The 23,024-nt window shown below is 40.5% G+C and overlaps 1 protein-coding gene across 1 annotated transcript in view; it reads left to right on the top strand.

Moving 5' to 3' along the window:
* The first annotated feature begins 1,308 nt into the window (after window positions 1-1,308).
* creb3l1 (cAMP responsive element binding protein 3-like 1) overlaps window positions 1,309-23,024 on the top strand; it is a 40,130-nt gene continuing 18,414 nt past the window's right edge. The window contains exons 1-3 of the mRNA XM_060859585.1: window positions 1,309-1,659; window positions 14,972-15,176; window positions 18,521-18,690. Coding sequence (XP_060715568.1) covers window positions 1,558-1,659; window positions 14,972-15,176; window positions 18,521-18,690 — 477 coding nt within the window. The 5' untranslated portion in view covers window positions 1,309-1,557. The remainder of the gene's footprint in view (window positions 1,660-14,971; window positions 15,177-18,520; window positions 18,691-23,024) is intronic.

Here is a 23,024-nt window from a genome sequence, read left to right as displayed (position 1 = left end):
CATTCCAACCAAGAAGAAGCCACACATGAGTCTATTGAAAGCCAGGACCAACTTATTAAACAGGTGGAATCAGGAGTGTCCGAATTCAATTCAATTCAATTCAAGTTTATTTGTATAGCTCTTTTTACAACTGACATTATCTCAAAGCAGCTTTACAGAACATAAAAATTAAACAAAAGGTTAATACAAAGAATAATATAAAGATAAATAGAATACAAAATTCAAGACTAATATTAGATATATTTAGTTCACAATGTGTTTGTATTTATCCCCAAGCAGCAGTGGCAAGGAAAAACTACCTTAGATGGTAAAGGAAGAAACCTTGAGAGGAACCAGACTCAAAGGGGAACCTCATCCTCATATGGGTGACACTGGAGGGTGTGATTATAAATATACAATCTGACAAATGTTGTATTGATGCAAAAGACCACATGGAGTTCACATCTCCTCTATAGTATTGCAGAGTCCAACTGGAGCTGGTAGAGCTCTAGATGTCACAGGATTCTCAGAGTCAGTCTTATCTCAGTGGAGGTCCAAAATCTTCATCGCACGGAAGATGATCGGAGCTGGTACAATGTCTGGATGCCTCGGGATGGGTAGAAAGAGAGAAGCAGTGGAGAGGGATTAACATACCTGCTGTTCAGAATATTTGCAAGAATGCGTGATCTTAATGAGAACCTGCACCCTCCTTGACCCTTTGTGGATAAGATTGGACGCCCCTGAGTTAGGTGCATTATAGTGGATACGTTATGGACAAATTAAATGGCTTCTAACTGTGAATCTGTGTTTGACTGGTGTTCTGTGATGTTTACGCTTCCCATCGCTGCTCTACCGCTCGCTGCTTTGGTCATCACATCAACAGGCGACTCACCTGGTGCCTGTTCTCCAGTTCCCCAATAATGAATGACATGAATGAAAATATTTTTCATCTGTAATTTACTTTAATTACTGTACTTTCACTGCAACCCTCACCAGGATGAAGCAGTTCCTAAAGATGACTGATTCAACATCACCAAATACTAAAGAGGAAGATATTTCACGTTCTGAATCGATTTAAGATCTTTCCTGCTTTAGAGTCGAATATAATTTTTCCAGATTATGAGCCACTTGACTGGTAAATGACTGGTACTGTCGCTTTAAGAGAGAGAGAGAGAGAGAGAGAGAGAGAGAGAGAGAGAGAGAGAGAGAGAGAGAGAGAGAGAGGCATTGCCAAAAAAGTAGAGAAGGGGGCGGGGCTTATTAGAATATTCATGAGCTATGTGCCTCCTTAGGGACAGCGCTGATGAATGAGACATTTAGTAAGATACACGCGCACACGACTCTCTTTAATTCACTCAAACTGAACCGAACAGAGTGAATCGATCAGAAGTGATTCCGCCTCGGATGAAGGAGAGACACAGATCCATGATCCATCCTGTGCGACCATCTCACTCGGGCTGCAGAAGGGCTGCAATCTGCTTTATTTTGTTTTAGATTTTAGATTTTAGATCCTGCATTTTTTACCCATTTGAGAATTGAAAGTTATTTATCAGATTAAGAGTTCCGCTCATCACCAGTATGGACACCATATTGGACAGTTTCACCTCGGACAAACTTTTCCCAAATCCCAACCTGTTGGACCTGGAGGACCTGAACGAGTCTGACTTCCTCACTAATGTAGTAAGTGTTTATTCTGCTCACATTCATCTCTTTATCTATAAATGACACAAAGACCAAACCTATTCTTCTTCTTCTACTTATTATTATTATTATTATTATTATTATTATTATTATTATTATTATTATTATTATTATTATCTTTAGAATGAATTCCTATTCAGTTCTACACAGATGTCCACTAAATATCTCTAGACTTAGGGTCTTGGTGGTCTTATGTTATTTACTTGTATGTTTGCAAATGAAGTCAACAAAAAAAAGTCTAAAGAAGAAGTGGAAAGTTATCCAGCTGTGAAGTTTGCACAGCTGGGAAAGTGGAAGCGTTTTAGTCTAGCACGAGTGGGCGGGGCTTTAGAGAGAGCGGGCGGAGACTGGGGGGTTTGTGTATTTATTAAGCCACGCCCCCTCCAGGAAGCCAAGATCCTGGTTCTTGTATCCGGCTGGTGCAGCTCCTGTTTAACACCTGGGACCAGACAGCAGGCTCCGATCCCAGGTTTTCATCCCAGTTTTTGCCTGGGATCAGAAGTTACACACAGAAAGACTTCTTGTTGTGTATTAAATTAGAAATATTTCAAATATCAATATTACCAATTATTATTATTCTATTAATAGTATACAAATTTTTCATGCCTTGTTGATAGTCTATTATTTTCAATCCAAACTAATCTCATGATCATATTAAAACAAACAAAACAGAGATTTTTGATGCAAGGAATTGTAAGAAATGTACTAACGCTAATTTTATCCCTTGAATATTTATTATTTTTTTTACAAATTTTTACTAAAAATAGTTTAGTAGTGTAAATTGCTTGCAACGTTGTTTTCTGAGCTCTGAGCTTAGACAATCGTTTTCTGTGTTTTCATACACACATATCAAGAGAGACATTTAATCACATTTTATGTAATTGAGGGTTAAGGGCCTTGCTCAGGGGCCCAGCACTGGCAGCCTACATAATCTGTTCAGTGTGAGGGTCACAATCTTAAAGGTCTTAACCTATCCAGGTCTTATCTACAGCAGAAATCACCTCTGTTGTGCGGGCAGGGTGAATCTGGTGGCATAAAATAGAACGGGAGTGCCAAGGAGTCGGAGTATTTCACTAGCGGAATAGGGTATCATCTGTGTGTGATTCATTAGGACACCCCCCACTTCCTCCACAGCTTGATCTGGTCCGTGACGCACTCATGCCAGGCGCAAACTAGCCCTTGGTAGGCCTGAGACATAAACAGTGCATGCTCGAGTATAGGCATTCACGCAAGACCAGACAGCCTTTATTTAGTCTTTGACCTTTTTTTTTCTTCATATAAGCTGATGAATATCATGTCACTAAAACAAAACAGCATACAGCCTGCAGTGCATGACATCTACAGACAAGCAGTCTACTGAGTGCTACTATTTCCAAATTGAGAGTCTTGTATTCAGTGTGTATTTGACAGTGCAGGTTGACTCGGCTGGAGGTGTGTGTGTGTGTGTGTGTGTGTGTGTTTGATTATGTCTACAAAGGATTCAGTCCAGATGTCTAGTGCTTAGCTGCAGCTGTGCAGTCACATTCTAGCTGAAATAATGCTGAGAGAGAGAGAAAAAATACACACAGCATGAGATAAGAGAGAGATAGTACTGATAGTGCTAAGTTATAAGATGAACGTGTGTGTATGGGTGTATTTGTGCTAGAGAGAGACAGAAAGCAATATAGTTATGTATGTATGAGTGCTCTGCTCTGCTCTGCTCTGCTCTGAGGTGAGTATGTGTGAGATTCTTGCCCTGACAGGTTCAATGAATGGCTCACTTTGTTCCTTCAGGGAAGAAGCAGCACTCAGTACCCCAATCTCCACACACACACACACACACACACACACACACACACACACACACACACACACACACACACACACACACACACACACACACCCCACACCCTCAGGCATAGATAATAGAGTGCATTTGTTTTACTCTGCCATTATGGGGTATAAGTGTAGGTGGGTCATTTCAGAGATTTATTTATAACCAGGAATTCCTCCACTCTGTGGTTGTGTGTGTGAGTGTGTGTGTCTATGTGTCTGTGTGTAGACCCTAAGTTTAGGGTAATTGCAAGGCTCATGTTTATGGGTGGAAGTCTACTGTTTGTTTAAGGTCCTGCAGGACTTTGTTGCAGTTGAGCAGAAAGACGGCGCTTATATTGAAATACATAACACTTTTTTGTATTCTGGTTTAATTCATCAGCATTTTGAGATTCAAAAAAATATATTTCACTAATTGCACTTGCAGTGCTATTGTGTTATCCAAAAATGTAATGCCTGTCTAACTGGAAATAACTGTCAAATTCCTGTCTCTGTGTATTTATGTGAGTGCCTTTAATAGAGACATATTTATTTATATGGGATGAGAGATTAAAAAAAGATCTAGGATGTAGGAACATATCTCAGAATGTTTGCCAGTGCCTCCTTAGGATGTTACCTGCGAATGAACTAGTATTAGCCAAAGTGTTTAAATGAGTGAAGTTACTATTTCTAACAGCACACACTGGAGTGTTTTATTCCACTTCTTCCACAGAAAACAAAAACAAATTTTTAAAGGGTGGCATGTTAATATTGTGGAACGTCCTTGAAACGAGTTGTTAGCAATTACATTATAGCAGCACCGCACCCACAGACACCCACATCCTTTTTCATCTTTTATTTAATTCACGTAAACATTACAAAGCACAGCGATCTCCTTACACAAAACTATCACAAGTTCTGCCTTTTTCTTTGTTACATTTATTAATTAATTTAGTCCATTTATTAACAAATTCCCATACATGCCCCGGTTACTATAGAAACAATAATGTATTAAAATGAACTCATTAAAAATGAACCAGCGATCAGAACTAATGCAGAGCTGCCTTTATAGGGAATGAATCAACACTTTATGACCAATCAGGATGAAGAGCACTACGGTCTGGTCTAAATCTAAATCTAACCTAATCTAATCTAAACGATACTGTTCTTTTAAAAACCATCATCATATTAAAAGCAGGATCAGAAGAACAAGACCAGGAGTTGTCCTGAACAGTGTTGAGAAATATAGCAGTATGTTTGGGTTATTTTTTTCATCTCTGACGCACATCTACGTCAGGCCATAGAAATGTGACACACAAAAGACGCAGTGACTTTTTGTGGAGTATGTATTGCTAAGCGTGACTGAAAGGCTTTAATAAATCTCAGTAGTAGCACTTACAGGTCGGGCGAGTCTCACCTGTCCTGAACAGTTGAGAGCCATTAGGTGTGTTCATATACTGTAGCTCTGTTTTTATAGTCATGGCTTGATGGTATGAGAACCTTTTCATACTCTCACATCTTAATATTTATTTCTCCAACACCACATGGGACATGTATTTGTTTTGATTTGTACTGATTTGCCGTCATTGACCAAGAAATTGACCAAAACTTACAAGAAGTTCAACAACTCTCTGTTCCTATACATTGTTCAAATTTTATAGGCTTTTATAGGCTTTTATAATTTTATAGGCACAGATTTATCAGATTTATGGGGGGGGGGTTGTATTAGTAATGATTAGATACAGAATTTCATTCTTTGTCATTTGAGATTTGGGATCCGACCGTGCTTTGGGGATTCAGGGAATTCGGGAGTGACAGAGAGGAGGAAGAAGAAAAGCAGGGACGATGGAAAAGATGATCATCTTAAAGGGAGGAGAGAGATGTGGAAGAGGGTAAGAAGAGATGCATTCCTGCACTCGAGACTACGATGAGGGCTTCGAATAGTTCGATAATTTCCAATATATACAAAGCAAGAAAGAGCGAGAAGGAAAGATGATGAGAGAGAGCCATCTTCATTACTCTCAACTTTATTTTCGTCTGCAGACAGACTTACTTACTCAATTGCACAGCCTCTGTACTAGCCACCTATTAGACATTATTACGTCTCTGATCACAATAATAACCTTAACTGCCACCGTAGGGTTGAAAATATTCAAGCTACGTAACAATGATGATGATTACCGACCTCACCATGTGATCCTGTTATTAATAGAATTAGCTGCGTGACCTCAGCAGTGGAAGCAGCCATGTTTGTAACCTTTCTCCTGCATGATGACGTCACAGAGTTCGCTGTCAAAAGGTTAAATATGCATATCTCTTGACTGCATTACTGATAGGCAGAGTGAGGTGTGAACTTTCTTCCTCTCTCTCACACACACACTAATAAATTCACCTGGGTCTAAGCATGTTTCGATGCTTAGCTTAGTTACCAAGGTGCATGTGTGTGTGTGTGTGTGTGTGTGTGTGTGTGTGTGTGTGTGTGTGAAGTTTTTGCACATTCTTAAAAGCTCTCTCTTGTTGGAAAAATCTTGATAATGGTGCCTTGATCTGCTTTGACTCAAAACTGCTTTGAATACTAAGCGGTTTGATGGGAAAAGCTCAATCACGCATTCAGCTTTTATTCAAGTCTCCTATTTCCTATTACATGCTGTCTTTTTTCTGGTATTGGGAGGAACGCCCAACACAATGCTTGCAGGTAGATTTGAGATCAGATAGATCAGTTCTACATGTTCCCAGCCGGTTTGGGCAGATACGGTCTCAGTTACTTGACGTTCAGTGTGCTTGCCTCTATTCATTCCTCTGCAGCATCTGCAGCTGCTCCAGCTGAAAGAGGAGAGATCGGTGTCATGTCCGGACTCCTCCTGTTCCCGAGGCTCCGAGGAGCTAGAGGTCACGAAGAAGAGGTGTAGACGAAGATGCCGTAGCTCAGTACAATTCACTTCAACTGCAATATTTCACATTCTTGAAATGCTTTCAAATTCCTCCTGAATCGGTTACGATTAACAAAAGCAAGACTTATCATCAACGTCTCCCTTTACAGTAATTCATTTCTACACTCTTACAGTAGAAGGAACAATGAAACTTTAGGAAGTCCTCCCAAAGCTGATCTTATAACAGTGTATAAAACTTTTGAGTGCTGAAAAATACAATGTAAGGTTATTTTGGTTCCTTTCATTTGGCTTGAAGGTTTTGTGGTATGCGCGAAGAGCCACTTAACACTGCGTTTATTTTAAGCTCAGCTGACTACATCGGTTACGCAGAACTATCAATTATTTGCTCTGAAAAAAGGAGCGGCATCCCACGAAGAACTAATTACAAAGATTTACAGCTAAATTTACCAATACCTTTGACCCAAGAAGTTCTTGAAAGTTCATGTGGTTTATAAATGCCTTTAAATCGAAGGCTATGGGTAAAATAAAAAGCCTTGAATTTCAATAAACTCATCAAGTACAGTTAACACTAACGAACTAGGGATGGTCTAGTTGTCTACTACAGTACATAAATATATAAGCTATATATATGGAAATATACAGAATATTTGAAAAATCATATGCGCAAACAGGAAACTGCATCATCATTGAAACTTCCTAAATATTATGGAAAATGAAAAAAATCATGTTTTAATCTGGACCTCTTATTATGTTTCAGTGATAATGCGATCCTGGCTGAATCACTTTACACTTGAGCCAAATTATAGACCGCAAATAAATGATTCATGTTAAAAAATATATACTTTTATTGTTTAGAAAGTCCATTTTGTCCTCATTACCATTAATGTGGGAAGCTAGCTAACCACATTTTGTGTATTTGCTAATTCAATAACTTATCAGAAGCATTAGTTACAAATCTGTTGAACATTTAAGAGCAAAATGCCGTAGGGAAATAGATCTTATAGAATATTCGATTCTTACATCTTGTCTTAAATTAGTGTTAGAAAATGATTCAAATGTTCATTCTGAAGAAAAGCGCTAAACAATGCGATTGTAGAATCTGCCAATCGTAGCCCTAGAAGCACTAACAGTGCATCCTAACCTTCTACTAAACCTAAATCACGGAGACATTTCCTGCTGCTAGGGTTAATAACAGTGTAATTTTACTGACTTATAGATATTGTTGGGTTTTAGCTGTTCCACATGCCACTTGAATTAAAGACACGCACTGCAAGACGTGACACTGATGTATGGTTTGGTTAAATCAGATACAAATATATACCAGACACACACATAAATACCATCCCCCGTGTTCAGACTGTATTCTTGTCCAAACACTTCAGGGGAGAAGATGAAACTGGAGCACACTGGTAGGATGGTGCAGACTTCCAGCACGCTAGGGTTGAGGATTTGGATTCTGTCGAATGGCATCCCAAGCAATCGCTCATGTTTAGTTTAGGAATGTGCAGAGTAGATTTGTCATTTTTTGCCCACACAATTAAAAGCATTTGAGCTCTTGAACCTTCCCCAGTTCCACCCTTTAAACCCCCCACAACCTGTTCCTTTTTCGAGCTGAGAGTAAACATTGTAGACAAGTGCCAATGTTTGCAAAAGTCCTTGAGATTATTTACATATGGATTCTCTGTTTTTCCATGCATACAAACAGTATCTTAGAAGCATACGTTCTACCCTGGAAATGTCTATGAAATGTTCATTATAGGCACTGAAGGAATGTATTTTGACATTATTGTAGCAGGTGTTTCTTGATCGCGAGGTCATGAGTTCACATCCCAGGACTGCCGAGCTCGGCTGGTCATTTTTATAAAAAATTAGCTAAATGTGTGCTGCTTTGGATAATCCAAGCTACAATCTCAACTGACGTTAGACAGATTAGACGGATTAGTGGCTAGTTTGTTTCAGACATTTATTTGGCTTCTGTTCTATAGAATCTATTTATGCAAAATTAAAGGCCCCTAATATGTAGAGGGAAGAGGAAGCACTGTAACAGAAAAAGGTCTGAGGATTCAGAGGGGCACAGGAAATAACATTTAATTTGTGATTAAAAAATAATCAGTCTGTAGGGGTGTAACGATACACTCCGGTCACAATTCGACTCGATTCATAATTCATAATTAATTTCTATTCTCAGGATATTTTGAACAGACTTTTTGGAAAGACTTGTTTATTCTGGAGATGAAACAATGCAAAGTCAATGTGCATTTTTGAATGAATACTGATTTTATTTTTTAACACAAATGAATGTATAAATTCTCCCCAAAATTTGACTGAATAACTAAAGTATCTGACCTCAGGAAAATAAGTAATTGAAACATAATGAGGTCTGTAGCTGCACCTGAAGTGGCATTTAAACCGGAAATGTGCCTTCTATATAGAATGCTAATTGAAATAATTCCACAATGCACATCATCAAAATTTTGCGTCAGTATGCATTATGTCAGAAGGTTTAGTTGCACCACTACAAATCTGTATAGCAGTGAAAAACCAGGCATAAACCATGGAGGATGGCGTGGGCCCTCCGTGCTTGCTGGATGGGGGAAGGGAAACAGTAGTCCATGACGTCTTACTGTTCCCCTCAATAACTGTCTGCTGTGGTTGTGGTTCCCTTGCCTAGCCTCTGTGCCTGATGGCAGAAGTAAGAGTAATCTAAAGTTGGAATTAGAAAACCAGCAGCAGGAGAAGGAGTAGGAAGAGGCAGAGGAGGAGTGGAGAGAGAGTGAGAGAGAGAGAGAGAGAGAGAGAGAGAGAGAGAGAGAGAGAGAGAGAGAGACTGGGAGGTACAGCACCACTTCAGAAGGGAGAGCCAGGATACAGAATAAATGTGGATCTGACTGTGAGTGAAAATAAATAGTAGAATACACTAATGCTCACCTGTTGACTCTGTGCACACTTTACACCTCTGCGTTTCTCTCTTGTGTCTGCAGTTAATAAGTGTGACTGCATGATGATCAGATATTACTCTGAGTGAGCTTGGGCTTTGACAGCGAGTCTGATCTATCTCAGCTGCTATGCACTAAAAGATCTGGCATCTGATCTGTTTCAGCTGGGACTGTTGCTCTGCCAGGAGTAACATGACTTGTAGAATATGAGCTGCCATTAAAAGAGCAGATGTGTGAGTCTGGAATGAACAGTGTGAACTTAAGAGACTATTTAATACATTGTGACAGCATTCCTAAAACAAGATCTGTGTGTGTCTGTTTGTGTAAGTGTGTGTATGTGTGTGTGTGTGTGTGTGTGATAAATGAATACAACTGCACGTTATAGAATATACATTTTCTACATAACCAGATGATTATATTAGAGTTTTAATTCTTGATGAAATTCTCTCTCTCCATCTTGGTCTTTCCTTTCTCAAGTTTCCACTTTTGTGTGACTCATTAACTCTGAACGAGTTGTGCCTGCAGTATAAAGTGTAGTTTTTTCCACACACACACACACACACACACACCCGCGCACGCACACACACATACACGCGCATACACACGCTCTCGCTCTCACACACACACACACACACACACACGTTTCCACTCTGTTATCGGCTCTTTTGTTTTTCCCTTTACGTCGCGCTCCTCCATGCGCGCCCTGCGCCCCTGCTCCAAAAAGACGCACGGACGTCTGCCTTATTTACATAACGCGCTCCGATTGGCTGGAGCGCCGCCACGAGTAGAAACCATCCAATGGAACGCGATGCGTGTCGGGGGGCGTGACTGAGTAAAGACATTCGCCGGCACCTGGAAAGCTGCTGCGAAAAGTGCCACTGCGCATGTGCAGTCCATCTTGCTCTTCTTTTCCACCGATGGAATAAAATAAAATATCCACAGATTTCAGTGACATTAAAAGTTAAGAAATATAGAAGGAAAACAAAGTGTCAATTCCTAATTATTACTAAGCGTTTGGATAGTCTCTCCTTATGATCACAGCACATTGCAATTGGATTATATCTATTCATCAAATATTATGCACTATTAGACAAATGGATGCAGTCCATTTATATGTATTTAGATTTATTTTTATTGTTTTATTTTTCTTCTAGGAATTTCTTATGAATGATTATGAATGATTAAGGAAAATAATAAAGATTGCTATATAAAGATTATTGTTATTTTAATTAACAGTAGTTCATAGTGATTTCTACCATCACCGCATTGACAAACAACAATAATAGTAATAACAACAACAACAACAACAATAATAATAATAATAATAATAATACAGAGCGGATGGAAGTTCATGGATCTCCCCTTTGAAAACCCTCACACTAGAATCTGTGAAAATATTTTTGTCTTTTATCTTTCCAGCACATAAGCTGGAGTCTTCATGCAAAGCCAAGTTAATGACTTTCCTTCATTGTAGCGCATGCCAGGACAAAATGACCTCTTTCGAACAAATTCTCTGAAAAGAACAGGCAGCTTTTCACTCTTCTGCAAAAAAAATGCTTCTCTTTATTCACTGTATTACAGTTTAGATAAGATCAAAAGTTACACAAAGCTAAAGCCACTACTGTAGCTCTGTGCACACGTGCTGGGGGGTCGGAGTGAGAAAGCACCAACTGCAACTAATGTCCATGAGAAATTGAGTGTGTGCCTCTAATTTTTAAGCAGTAGAATTGGATATTTCACAGTCTTCTGGACAAAAAAGTCTGTGTTCAGTTCAGTTTTATCTGCATAGTGCTTTTTAATGTCCAAGTTGGACATTTAGACACAAGAGAGTTTATTTTTCTGGGTCAATAAGAGTTTACGGAGTGTCGCTTCTGTTAGACGAGCGTCGTTTCGAGTGTGTTTGTGTGAGCCATCTGCACCATCTGAACACACTGATCATTCTCCCAGTAAAGTCAGCTGGAGCACAGACTAACTAACACACCCACATCTCTGCCATGCGTGGAGTATCTCACACTGGTGGAACAGCTACTTATTTCCCTAAATCATTTAATGCAGATAATACTGTGATTCTTGGCGCCCCTCTGTTTCTGTCTCCCTCTTTTGATCTGATCTCACCTGTAAATCCCACAGTCTCCATACGATCAACATTCTCAGACAGAGAGTCGCTCTTCTCTACCATGTAATTTAGCAAAACGTAACTTTTCTTTCTTCCTTCACTCACTGTCCTGACACCTGCATATATCAGACATATCAAATGCAGTCAGATGTCTCGCCATAATCAGGAAAATTAAGAACGTTGTCTGAAACTAAAAATAATGGATGGAATGGATCAGGTGGAGCGAGTCAGGCATAAAAAGAGGAAGAAGGAAAGAGCAAAGCTCTGTTTTTACTACTTCAGGTCCTGACTGGAACTAAGTGAGCCGAGAAGCCATCGAGAGGTTACGCACAATCTTGCTCACCATCGAGCACCCCTTGGAGACCTGGTTGTCCATGTGCCAGTCTGGAATTCACTTCCCTCCCTCGCTTTCTCTCACTCGCTCTTTCCATCTGTCTAAATTCCAGATGTGGAATTTCAGAGATCTTGCATCAGTAGTTTGCTCTTGCATCATCTTATGCAGTCTGGAGCTGGAATCTGCTTGTCCAGAAGATTTCATATTCATTAAACATGCAGAATACAGTGGAGAAAAAAAAAAGGTTCCGTCTGTGTTCTTTGAGTAGTGAGAGGGAAGCCTTGGTTGAAGGGATTTAAATAGCATCTTCCCTCACAGGGACAAACAGAAAATCAGTATTATTCCACTAGATATTTGGTATTATCTTGGGGAACTTTGTTCTATAGTACTATAAAGATCCTTTAATGGTTTGCCTAGAGAAATAGAGAAATTCCTCTTTAAGAGTCTTATTTTAGGACCTGTGTGTGAGTGTGCACACAATCGACATGATTACATGACACAATGAGCTGACAGTTAATTTTACAAAACAATTTACAAAACGATCTCTGGGGAAGTTCTCAAATCTACAACCGGCTCCTTAGAACCGACACATATTCAGATAACATATCTGATGACTAAAAAGCTCATAGATGCTGCATTTGTGAAATTTCTGTCTTCCTTGTGCATCCTAACATGACTATGACTATTAATTTTAATCTACTGCTTCTTCTTTAACTCAGAAGGACACTGTAATTCTGCTACTAAAAATGTACATACACACTCCTCTGGTTGAGTCTGGATTACTGAGAGGTCCGTTGCCATCCCTGCCACACAGATCAGCAACAGGAACCTCCTGTCCAACATCAAAGATTCAGGGTGCGACTGTTTATGCTTGGGCACTCAGCTATAGTGATTAGACTACTTCTAAAAACAGGAGGGTTGCAAAAAAAACGTTCACCCCATAGCCACAAGATACCATCAGTTAAACACAACTAAATAGTGAGAGCTGAGTTCATTATTATCTGCTCTGACAGGAAGTTCAGATAAACCCGGTTTTATCAGTGTAAAATGGGTACAGAATCCACTCTACTATATCTGCATCATGCAACAGCAGCAGCTCACGATCATAGAGTTTTGTCGGTAGGAAAATCTGAAAAAAATATTGACCTGGCTTTTACCTGGTGAATATTTTAGAGTAACCTGAAAACTGTAACTGTGTTTTTCTGGGTTCAGGTGTGTCATTGTTCAATTGTGTTCAGTAAAGCAGGTGGGTTTCTTTCACCATTGTTACAGTGTGTGAGGTGCAACACATTAGAGATGTCACACACCAACATGGGGTTACCTGGTTTTTGTGAAAAAGGTCACTGTGCTGTGGTGCACAAGTATTTCTGTAATCTGGACATTATCCATGCCATAATTATATTTTATCTTATTTTATACAACTGAGCAGTTGTGGGTTAGAGGCCTTGCTTAGGGGCCCAGAAGCACCAGCTTGGTGGACCTGGGATTTAAACTCATGGAGTTTGTGTGGAGTTTGCATGTTCTCCCCGTGCCTCGGGGGTTTCCTCCGGGTACTCCGGTTTCCTCCCCCGGTCCAAAGACATGCATGGTAGGTTGATTGGCATCTCTGGAAAATTGTCCGTAATGTGTGAGTGCGTGAGTGAATGAGAGTGTGTGTGTGTGCCCTGCGATGGGTTGGCACTCCGTCCAGGGTGTATCCTGCCTTGATGCCCAATGACGCCTGAGATAGGCACAGGCTCCCCGTGACCCGAGGTAGTTCGGATAAGTGGTAGAAAATGAGTGAGTGAGAGAGAAATGAAAACAAAATCAGGCAAATTCTATATTCAATATTCAGAGAATCTCACAATTTTTTAAAATGACAGCAGATTTTCCTCAGATATGTCATGTGCAATATCAGCTCTATGCAGCTTAATGGAGCAGGTGACCAAATCATCTGCTTATATCTTATCTGTCAAAAAGCAGCATATTTCTAACCTATAGCTTTTATTTGAAAAATATTATTAACATCTGCCTTATTAAGCATTTTCATGGAAATTAAACAGTATGGAGTTGTGAATAAAGACTCTGAAGATTAACATATGTTAAATGGATGATAAATATTCTGGAGTTCTGCCTTTTAAAAGTGTTGTTTGTTTTATAATTTAACTGCTTGAGTGTTATAGAACAGCAAACCTGCTTCTGTCTTTGCTTATGTCGTCAAGAGGTTTCCGTGGGAACACACAGCTGTACAGTGTGCTTCATATCCTGGTGCAAATGTATAACTATGGTGTGTGTGTGTGTGTATGTGGGTGTGACTGTGAGTGTTAACGTCATCTATGGCTGTTACGTGTTACTCCACAGGTGCATCGCTCACATACCAGGATGTAAACATCATCAGGTCCTCACACACCTTTGTTACACTCCTGCTAGGCAAACACACTTTCACACAAACGCCTTGCTTTTGTACTGTACATAGCCTTGACATGCACACACACACACACACACACACACACACACGCGCGCGCACACGTGCACACACACACGTGCACACAGACACACACACACACAAACTTAAATGGAAGAATTTTGTTTGAGGACAAGATGACACTTTTTGATAATGAGGTTGGATATGTGAGCAGCTCAGAGTCTAGGTTAAAAAAATACAGATCAAATTTTAAGGGCAAAAAAATGTATCTGGAGTCTACTGCTTCGCAAGATTTATAAAGTGAGGAAATAAAGTTATTAACAGTAGAAATCCATTTAATACAAGGATTAAATGGATTCTTTTAAAATATTATGTAACATTATTGTGACTGTTTTTTAGCATATATTACATGCCTTATTGCCTAAGTTTAAAGATACTGCTGGAATTTCTCATTGGGCTTAATAAAGTATCTATCTATCTGTCTGTCTGTCTGTCTGTCTGTCTGTCTGTCTGTCTGTCTGTCTGTCTGTCTATAGTAATGCTGAATCCTTGAGTAAGTTGTAGTTTCGAATCAGTAAAACCTTTTGGATTTAATCCACAGCATTATCTATCCATATTTATAAAAAAATACAAACAAAAATATCACACTTTTGAGTCAGAATTCTTAAACCCAGTATCACACAGTTTTAATGCCATAACTGGTGTATATCCCACTATAGGATTTTTTTTCTGGCCTTACCGTTAAACTCGGCATTTTACTTATATATGAATATATCTGATGCTCTGTTTAGTTTTAAACAAGTTCTTCTGCACTTTCAGCACTTCACAGAGCAGATGGAGGATTTCTCCAATGAGCTCTTCAGCAGTTTTTTTGATGATCACCTGCTAGCTGAGAGGACGCCGCTGCTAGACATGGAGCTCGAGCCACCAAACCCCGACATCCAGCAAGAGCACAGCTACTCCCTCAGTGGGGACTCAGCTCCTCAGAGCCCCTCCATGCCCATCAAATCAGACGATGATGCAGGTTAGATACTCCCTCTCTCTCCCTCTCTCTCGCTCTCTTTCTCTCTCTCTCACACACACACACACACACACACACACACACACACACACACACACACACACACACACTTAAACTGCTGATTTAGACTGGAGACTTAGAACTAAATTTAAGCCTCGTCTCAATCCTAAGTCCTGAACCTTTCAGTCTCTGCGTCCATTGCAATAGACATCAAATGATTCTTGGATTAAAACAATAAAATTATACGCTTTTATAATATCAATACTGTCTGGTTGCTGATTGCTTCATGATCAAGCAATCATGAGAGTTTAAAGTTTTTATTAACATACATATGACAGGTTGGACTTATACAGTACCTACTGTAGAACTGGACTTTACTCCATCAGTAAAAAATGTGCTTTACATTTTCTCCTTCATTCATCATCTCTAGCACTATATTACTGTACTAATAGTAATTTAGAGGCCACCACGGCGTGAGTAGGTGATACAGACCATGCTCTCCTCTCTGGATATCCTGGCTTTTGGTCTCTTATTGGTGATCTAATCATTATCTAAGAGCTTTAGCATGCACTCTTGGGAAAAAAAATTCCATTTACTACACTAAAATATTCTTTGGTTTGTCTAAAGGGACCACGTAAAGATATTTTCTGCAAGTGTTCTGAGCTATCACTACATTAAGACTTGAACTTGTTGGGAAGTGTCTTGATTACAACACCAACATAGGCACACGGGACGGTCAGACATGTATGTAGACGACCAAGCATACACAGAGAAAATCCCAAAGAAACACACGTTACTACACATATACATACAAGCTTGTGTACACGGAGAGCCAGACACACAGATGGGTTAAAAAAGTGTGTGAGTTTTTTGTTTTTTTCCCCAAACAAAATTCTTATCAACATAAAGCAGATAGAAGCAGGAAGATTCATTGTTCTAGATTGCATAAGCACTGTCTCGCCCCCTCTCTCCCTCTTTCCCTCTCTCTCACTCTCTCTCTCTTCCCTTTCTCCTGGAGCTCCAGCGCAGCACAGGGTTCCCTCACCAAGCTGCAGCTCAGTTGTCCAGGAAAAGCTGGGGATTCCAGGCAGAGGGCCAAAGCACACATACTCTCTCTCTCTCTCTCTCTCTCTCTCTCTCGCTCTCTCTCTCTCACACACACACACTCGCTCTCTCTCTCTCTCTCTCTCACACACACACACTCGCTCTCTCTCTCTCTCTCTCTCTCTCACACACACACACTCGCTCTCTCTCTCTCTCTCTCTCTTTCTCTCACACACACACACTCGCTCTCGTCCTCTGCTAAGCCCAGAGAAGAATGCAGACATCAATAAAATTAAGACTATTTGCTTTCCAGATTTTTTTTTTGCTTCAGCTGGAAATACAGAAAGCTGACAGTGTGCCAGGGGCAAGAGGTGGTGAGGCCTGTGGAAAAATGTTCTGCTTGATCTAAAGTGTTGCATCATCTTAGATTTGCTCTGTGTATGTGAGTGTGAGTAGAGAAAACAGGGTCCTAGCCTACAGTAATGCTACAGGGCCTCAAGGAGGCCAAGGACCTCTACTCTGTACTTCCATTCATTCATTCATTCATTCATTCATTCATTCATTCATTCATTCATTCATTCATTCATTTAACTTAAGTATCCTCTTCGTCCTGATCTCTGTCACCATGGTTCATTTTATTATAGGTGTACTACATGGAAATTATGTGAGGTTGATCTGTGATGCTTGTTCAGGTGAAATTGACACGAGATGTCAAAGACGTGCTACAAATGGAACCCAAAATGTCCTTATTGATCAGTGATGTTTTGGGCAAATAGAAAGTTGTGTAAATGTTATTCCTTTAACAAGGCAGCCTGCCCCATCACTTCTTTCTTCTGCTTTTTAAAATGTACATAATGGTAGCTGTTAAAGTGGACTCTTGATGTTTTATTGCTCTCCTTTTGCTTGTTTCCACAAAACTAATGAGCATCTCACCCTCTCGCTGCTGGATGTGCTGGAGCTCCTGACTATAAGAGCTGCTGTAGCTTAAACTTCAAAGCCTACCGGATCCCCTCCATGCCCCAGGTGGTAATACCCTTGCAGAGTGGCACATGGCAGCTGGTTGTATGGATGAAAGCCTCCAGTGGGATATCTAGGAGGGGTTTGAGAGTTTTGCATGCTAAATTGAAATAATTATAGGCAATTTTAGTAAAGCTATTGTGGTGGAGGCCTATAAGACACCCTTGACTTGGCTTGTGGTACGAGGGGGAAAAAACATTTTTTTTACACAATGGTGCATTTATTTTTTTTTCTTTAACATCAATTCTGGTTGCCAGGATCTCTTTATGCTTTAGATACTGATATTAGACATTAGGAAATCCATTACAGAACCTGGGATATAATTATCAGTTTCATCCAGTCGGATTAACTCGAAGTATCCTGAGGATTGACCCCAATACACAGTAGCCGCTAACATCAAGCCAACTACCTGCCAGTTTTTGTTGAATTGTGTTAGATTAGAGAAGCTCAAAGGAATGAATCTTTTGTGCAAAACGACTCTCTCAGCAAGAACCTGATCCTCAGAACTCTCCTTCAAATCGAGAAGCTTTCCTCTCCTGCTGTAATCAGATTCCTGCTGCTCTCTTTCCCTTACATCAAAACCATCTGTCCTACTTTTACAAGGGCACGTAATGTTTTATCGATCCCTCCATTGAGGGTACAAACAAAACGCAGCAGAGGTAACGAGGACCCCTGGATTGGAGGCTCCATCTTTTCTGCTCTAAGAGCTTGATGGAGGCAGCACTTCCCTCACACCCCCTGCTTGCTCCTTTCTGCTTATGAGGGGAAAATGTCCACTCGGATCACAGTCTTCTTGCCTGGGACTCATTTGGGGAGAATAATGGAGAGCTGTTTTGTGTTAGCCTTCGGGTCATAAACACACACAGCACACTAGGCATGCGTCATGCTTACCGTTAATGACCAGACCAGCTACCGCTGTATAGAGATGTACAACTTGCTGACATGCTGACTAGTCTTACACCTTCGTGTCTCTGTGTGTTATGACTGGGGATGTTGACGTAAGCATTCAGAAATATCTGTTTTGATAGGAACAAATACTTTTGCTGAATGAAAAGAATCAAATGTGAACTTTGAAAGTAGAAAGGTTCAGCACAAAGAAAATGAAGATTTTGATAGAATTGTAATAAATATTTGTGTGCTGGATGTTGATAAAACAGATAAAACCGTAAACCTGATTTCACCATCCTGATTCCATATCAATATCACATGATGCTTATCCATGCATTCAGATGGTTGTTCTTTTGCCCTTACACTAATCATCGGTGCATGTGTTTCTCCTGGCACAGAGGGCATGTGGGCATTCAGTCAGGATTTGACTGCCATCCTGGTTAAACAGGAACCCAACCTCCTGTCTGAGCCTTCCCCCGGACCAGCAGCCAACATGCCCAGTTCCAGCAGTGCCACCCAGCCAATCACCCTCAACCCACCACCACAGAGACACCACAATCACGACAAGGTAAGAGCTGACACACTGCACTGAAGTCTCCATACTGGAGCTTTCTTAGAGTATGAGGGCTGTGGAGTTACTCTATATTGTGCAGTGGTGCATCATGGGACTGAGTCAGCATAGCATGCATGAGGGATGTTCCACTAATATAATAATAATAATAATACGAACAGGGTCCTTGGTGTCACACCGGGAGGAGGAAGACAGACCCATACGCAGGATAGCTTCAAACAAACAGGGTTTAATAAATAATAAACACAAAACAGGAACAAAGATGTAAACTAAACAGGACAAAGGACAAGGGTACACTGACGATGATTCCATCAGCAACGCGGCACGGTTAAATAGACAAGACAATGGGGGGACATAGGGAACAGGTGTGCAGAGACGGGGAGGAGTAAACGGGGCAGACACGTGACACGGAACATAAACAGAAGCACATGGCCAAAAGTCCAGGCTGAACCGTAACACGTGGGTTTGGTTGGGCCAGATAATGCTGCATGGCATAGCTTAGGGAAGATTCAAAAAAGAAACTTTTATTTTAGTTTTAGTTTTATTTAATAAGTCTACTTAATGTCGGCATGCAAGACTCATGCAGATTCATGTTTTTTTTCTTCTCTTTTTCTTTCTGTGCAGTTCATATATAGACAGGTGCAAGACTTACATTAAAAAACAAAAGGCTTTTTTAGGCCTTCTGTTGATCCGGAGTTGAACATTTAGAGGATTTCGTTAATATTAAAATTAGTTCTGAGCAGCAGTGAAGCTTCAGAGTTGAGAAACCTCTCCTTTCTTTCCAACTTCTGCCTTTTCTGAATCATTTCTGCATTAATTCTTGAGAAACACACCAGGAGTTTCTAGTAGTTTCTGTGACCTTATCTTATCTGGTTAACAGTGTGTCACCTTTTTAGGTTGTGTAAATATGACTATGCGATTAGCTCCACAGAGAAAAAGAGGTTGTAAACGAACTTAATTCAATTATTCTTAATATGGTCGGCTTCAGATGAAATCATGTAAGAACGTTAAACAAACTTCTTCTATGTGATAAAAAGTTTGTTCTGTCTCAGGTTCACACGATCACACACTCACTCAGACACTGCACTGAAGTGCTGAAGAAGAGCCAAACAGAGACTGAATGCTTTTTGTGGTTTGGTTTTAGTGCTCCTGGGGACGCTACTCTACCAACTAGTGCATTAGTGAGGACAGAGCTGCAGTCGCTGGTCTGATCTCTGAGTTTTAGTCTATGTGTAAGTAAAGAATCATGTGAATGACCTCATGTAACCGTGTGCAGTAAGTTGCACTGGAGGAAAAGTGAAAACGGCTCTCATAAACCTCACACGCATTGAGAACCAGAGGGACCGCTGCTGCATTTGGAATAGAATAAAACACACGCGCAGACACACACACACTCACACACACATCCTGAAGTGTTCTTGTAGTCAACTGGCAGCTTCTACTGTAGCTCCGCCCAGACGGCATGTTTTCTCTCTCTCGCACTCTCTCTCACTCTCTCTCTCTCTCTCTCTCTCTCTCTCTCTCTCTCTCATATGTGTGTCAGACTTTCACCTCAGTGAACTCTAGGCCTGAGCTACAGCTGCTGCAGTTGTAGAACTGTATTGACTATTGGCTCTGGCTGGGTTGAGGCTGTCTTTGAGTCTGCATCAACGTGAGCTTTAGAAACACTACTACTAGTTCCAAAGCAATTGATCAATCCTGCATAGTATATTCTTTAACCAGATAACCAGTTTGGACCGGTTGGTTTGGAAATCAATAACACTGGATATTATTTACGTAGTTATCAAGCTTAGATACGTCTAATTTTGATTGCTACAAGAGATTTTTTTGGGGGCAGATGATTATCTGGGCACTCATACAGAGTTAGGCTGGGCTTCATGCTGACAAACCCAAGAGATGGAGGTCATAACCATCACAATCATCATAATTCATGGAATATGGCCATATGTAATACCAGCATAGAGTTTTTAGGTAATCAGACATTGTATTGAGACTCAAGGCATGACAGGGGCAGTCATGGCCTAATGGTTAGAGAGTCTGACTCATAACCCTAAGGTTGTGATTTCGAGTCTCGGGCCGGCCACGATTGAGGTGCTCTTGAGCAAGAACCCCCCCAACTGCTCCCCGGGCACCGCAGTATAAATGGCTGCCCACTGCTCCGGGTGTGTGTTCACGGTATGTGTGTGTTCACTGCTGTGTGTGTGCACTTTGGATGGGTTAAATGCAGAGAACGAATTCTGAGTATGGATCATCGTACTTAGCCATATGTCACGTCACCAAAAAAAAATAAAAAATGACCAGATTGAGTCTAAACATTATCATTGTGTACAGCTGAAGACGCGATCCAAACAACTTGATGCACCTTCTTTATCCATCCGTTGGAACAAAGCAGAATTGTTACATAAAATTTAACAGAAACTCTACACATTTCCTGTTAGTCTTTACAAACACATATTAGTCAAATTCAGGTTTTTATAGTTGCCAGGTGAGATAAATGGTTTGTGTTTAAACAACCGCTGAATTTGAATATTGCAAACTCCACCCTAATAGATCCTGGTCCACAGAAAAGGTCTTATAATGCAGAAGCTGATCTGGTCTCTGTGTCCTCAGGTGGAAAACCTGCCTATAATTTCCTAAAGTTTTCCTTTGTGACAAATAAAAAAGTCTGCTGTTTTTTTTCCTTCACCCACTCACGCACTCTTTAAAGCTTACTATCTGTCTCTCTGGAGGTGTTTGATGCCTGCCTGCCAATTTACACACATACGGACGTCCTTGGCTTCCTCAACACCGCAGCAGACACAATCCACGGTTTTAAGTCGAGTCTTAAACGATACGCTTAACTGAGCGGAACTTAAAACTGAAATCTAAGTCAAGACGTTTAATAGACAGGTGAAGTAGCAGTTCATTACAGTAGCAGGACAGTGAGGTTCAGCATGAGTACTAAAGTGAGATTGTGATTGTGAAAGTGTGAAAGATTGTGAAAGTGATTGTGTGAGTGAATGAGAGTATGTGTGCCCTGCGATGGGTTGGCACCCTGTCCAGGGTGTATCCTGCCTTGATGCCCGATGACGCCTGAGATAGTTCGGATAAGCGGTAGAAAATGAGTGAGAATGAGTATTCAAAAGTGTAATTGCTTTGAAAGACGTTTTCATTGGAAACTGGAGGAAAACTGATATAATTTATTTATTTATTTTTTGCTTTGAGGGCTTGTTCACAGTTCAAAACTTTTATATTTACTCAATGATTTTTACAGATGCTATAAATATTTAGGTTGACTGGGAGAAGTGGTTGGGGGAAGTGAGACGTGGTCTTTATTACAGACCCACTCTATGTACTAAGACTGATTTAGCCTTGATTTAGTAAGCAAGTCCCCCTGTTCTCTCTGTATGTGTGAGGAGTACAGGCACGCTTGTGCTAGGGTAGAGGATGCCTGCGTTTTCAGCTGTGTTTACTGTCTGAGTCATCTAAGCCCTTTTAAACAAATGCCACCAAATACCAGCAAATATACCACAGGCATCATGTATTTCTCTTCTGGAGTAAAGAGAGAGGAAAAGCAGACTTGCTGAGAAGTAGGGAAATAAAATGAAATTAAAACATACATTTTAAAGCAGTCCCTAGTTCCTTTGGTGGACACAAGACTACAGCCTGTGCAATGGAAATACACACACACACACACACACACTTACTCACACACACACACACTTACTCACACACACTCTCACACACACACTCACACACTTACTCACACACACTCACACACACACACACACACACACTTACTCACACACACACTTACTCACACACACACACACTTACTCACACACACACACTTACTCACACACACTCTCACACACACACACTCACACACACTTACTCACACACACACACTTATTCACACACACACACACACTCACTTACTCACACACACTTACACACACACACACTCACACACACACACACAAACATAGACACATACATACATACATACAAACACACACGCTCAAACACATACATATACACATCTACATACACCTACACAAACACACACACACAAACACACACATACACACACCTACACATACACACATACAGTACATACATACATACATACATACATACATACATACACACACACACACACACACACACACACACACACACACACACACACACACACTACAGTACTCTTAACAGAACAACATCTCAGAGTGCATACTGACCCTTGAGGCAGATGAGCTACAATGACAGTAATCCACACTTCTAGGTTCTTCACAGGAGGTTCTACTTCAGCTTGTTGGTTAGTTAAGTTACTGTAACCTGTGCTCTGTTCT

Source organism: Tachysurus vachellii, chromosome 23 (assembly GCF_030014155.1).
Source record: "Tachysurus vachellii isolate PV-2020 chromosome 23, HZAU_Pvac_v1, whole genome shotgun sequence".
Classification (NCBI taxonomy): domain Eukaryota; kingdom Metazoa; phylum Chordata; class Actinopteri; order Siluriformes; family Bagridae; genus Tachysurus; species Tachysurus vachellii.
This window is presented reverse-complemented; position numbering and strand designations above follow the sequence as displayed.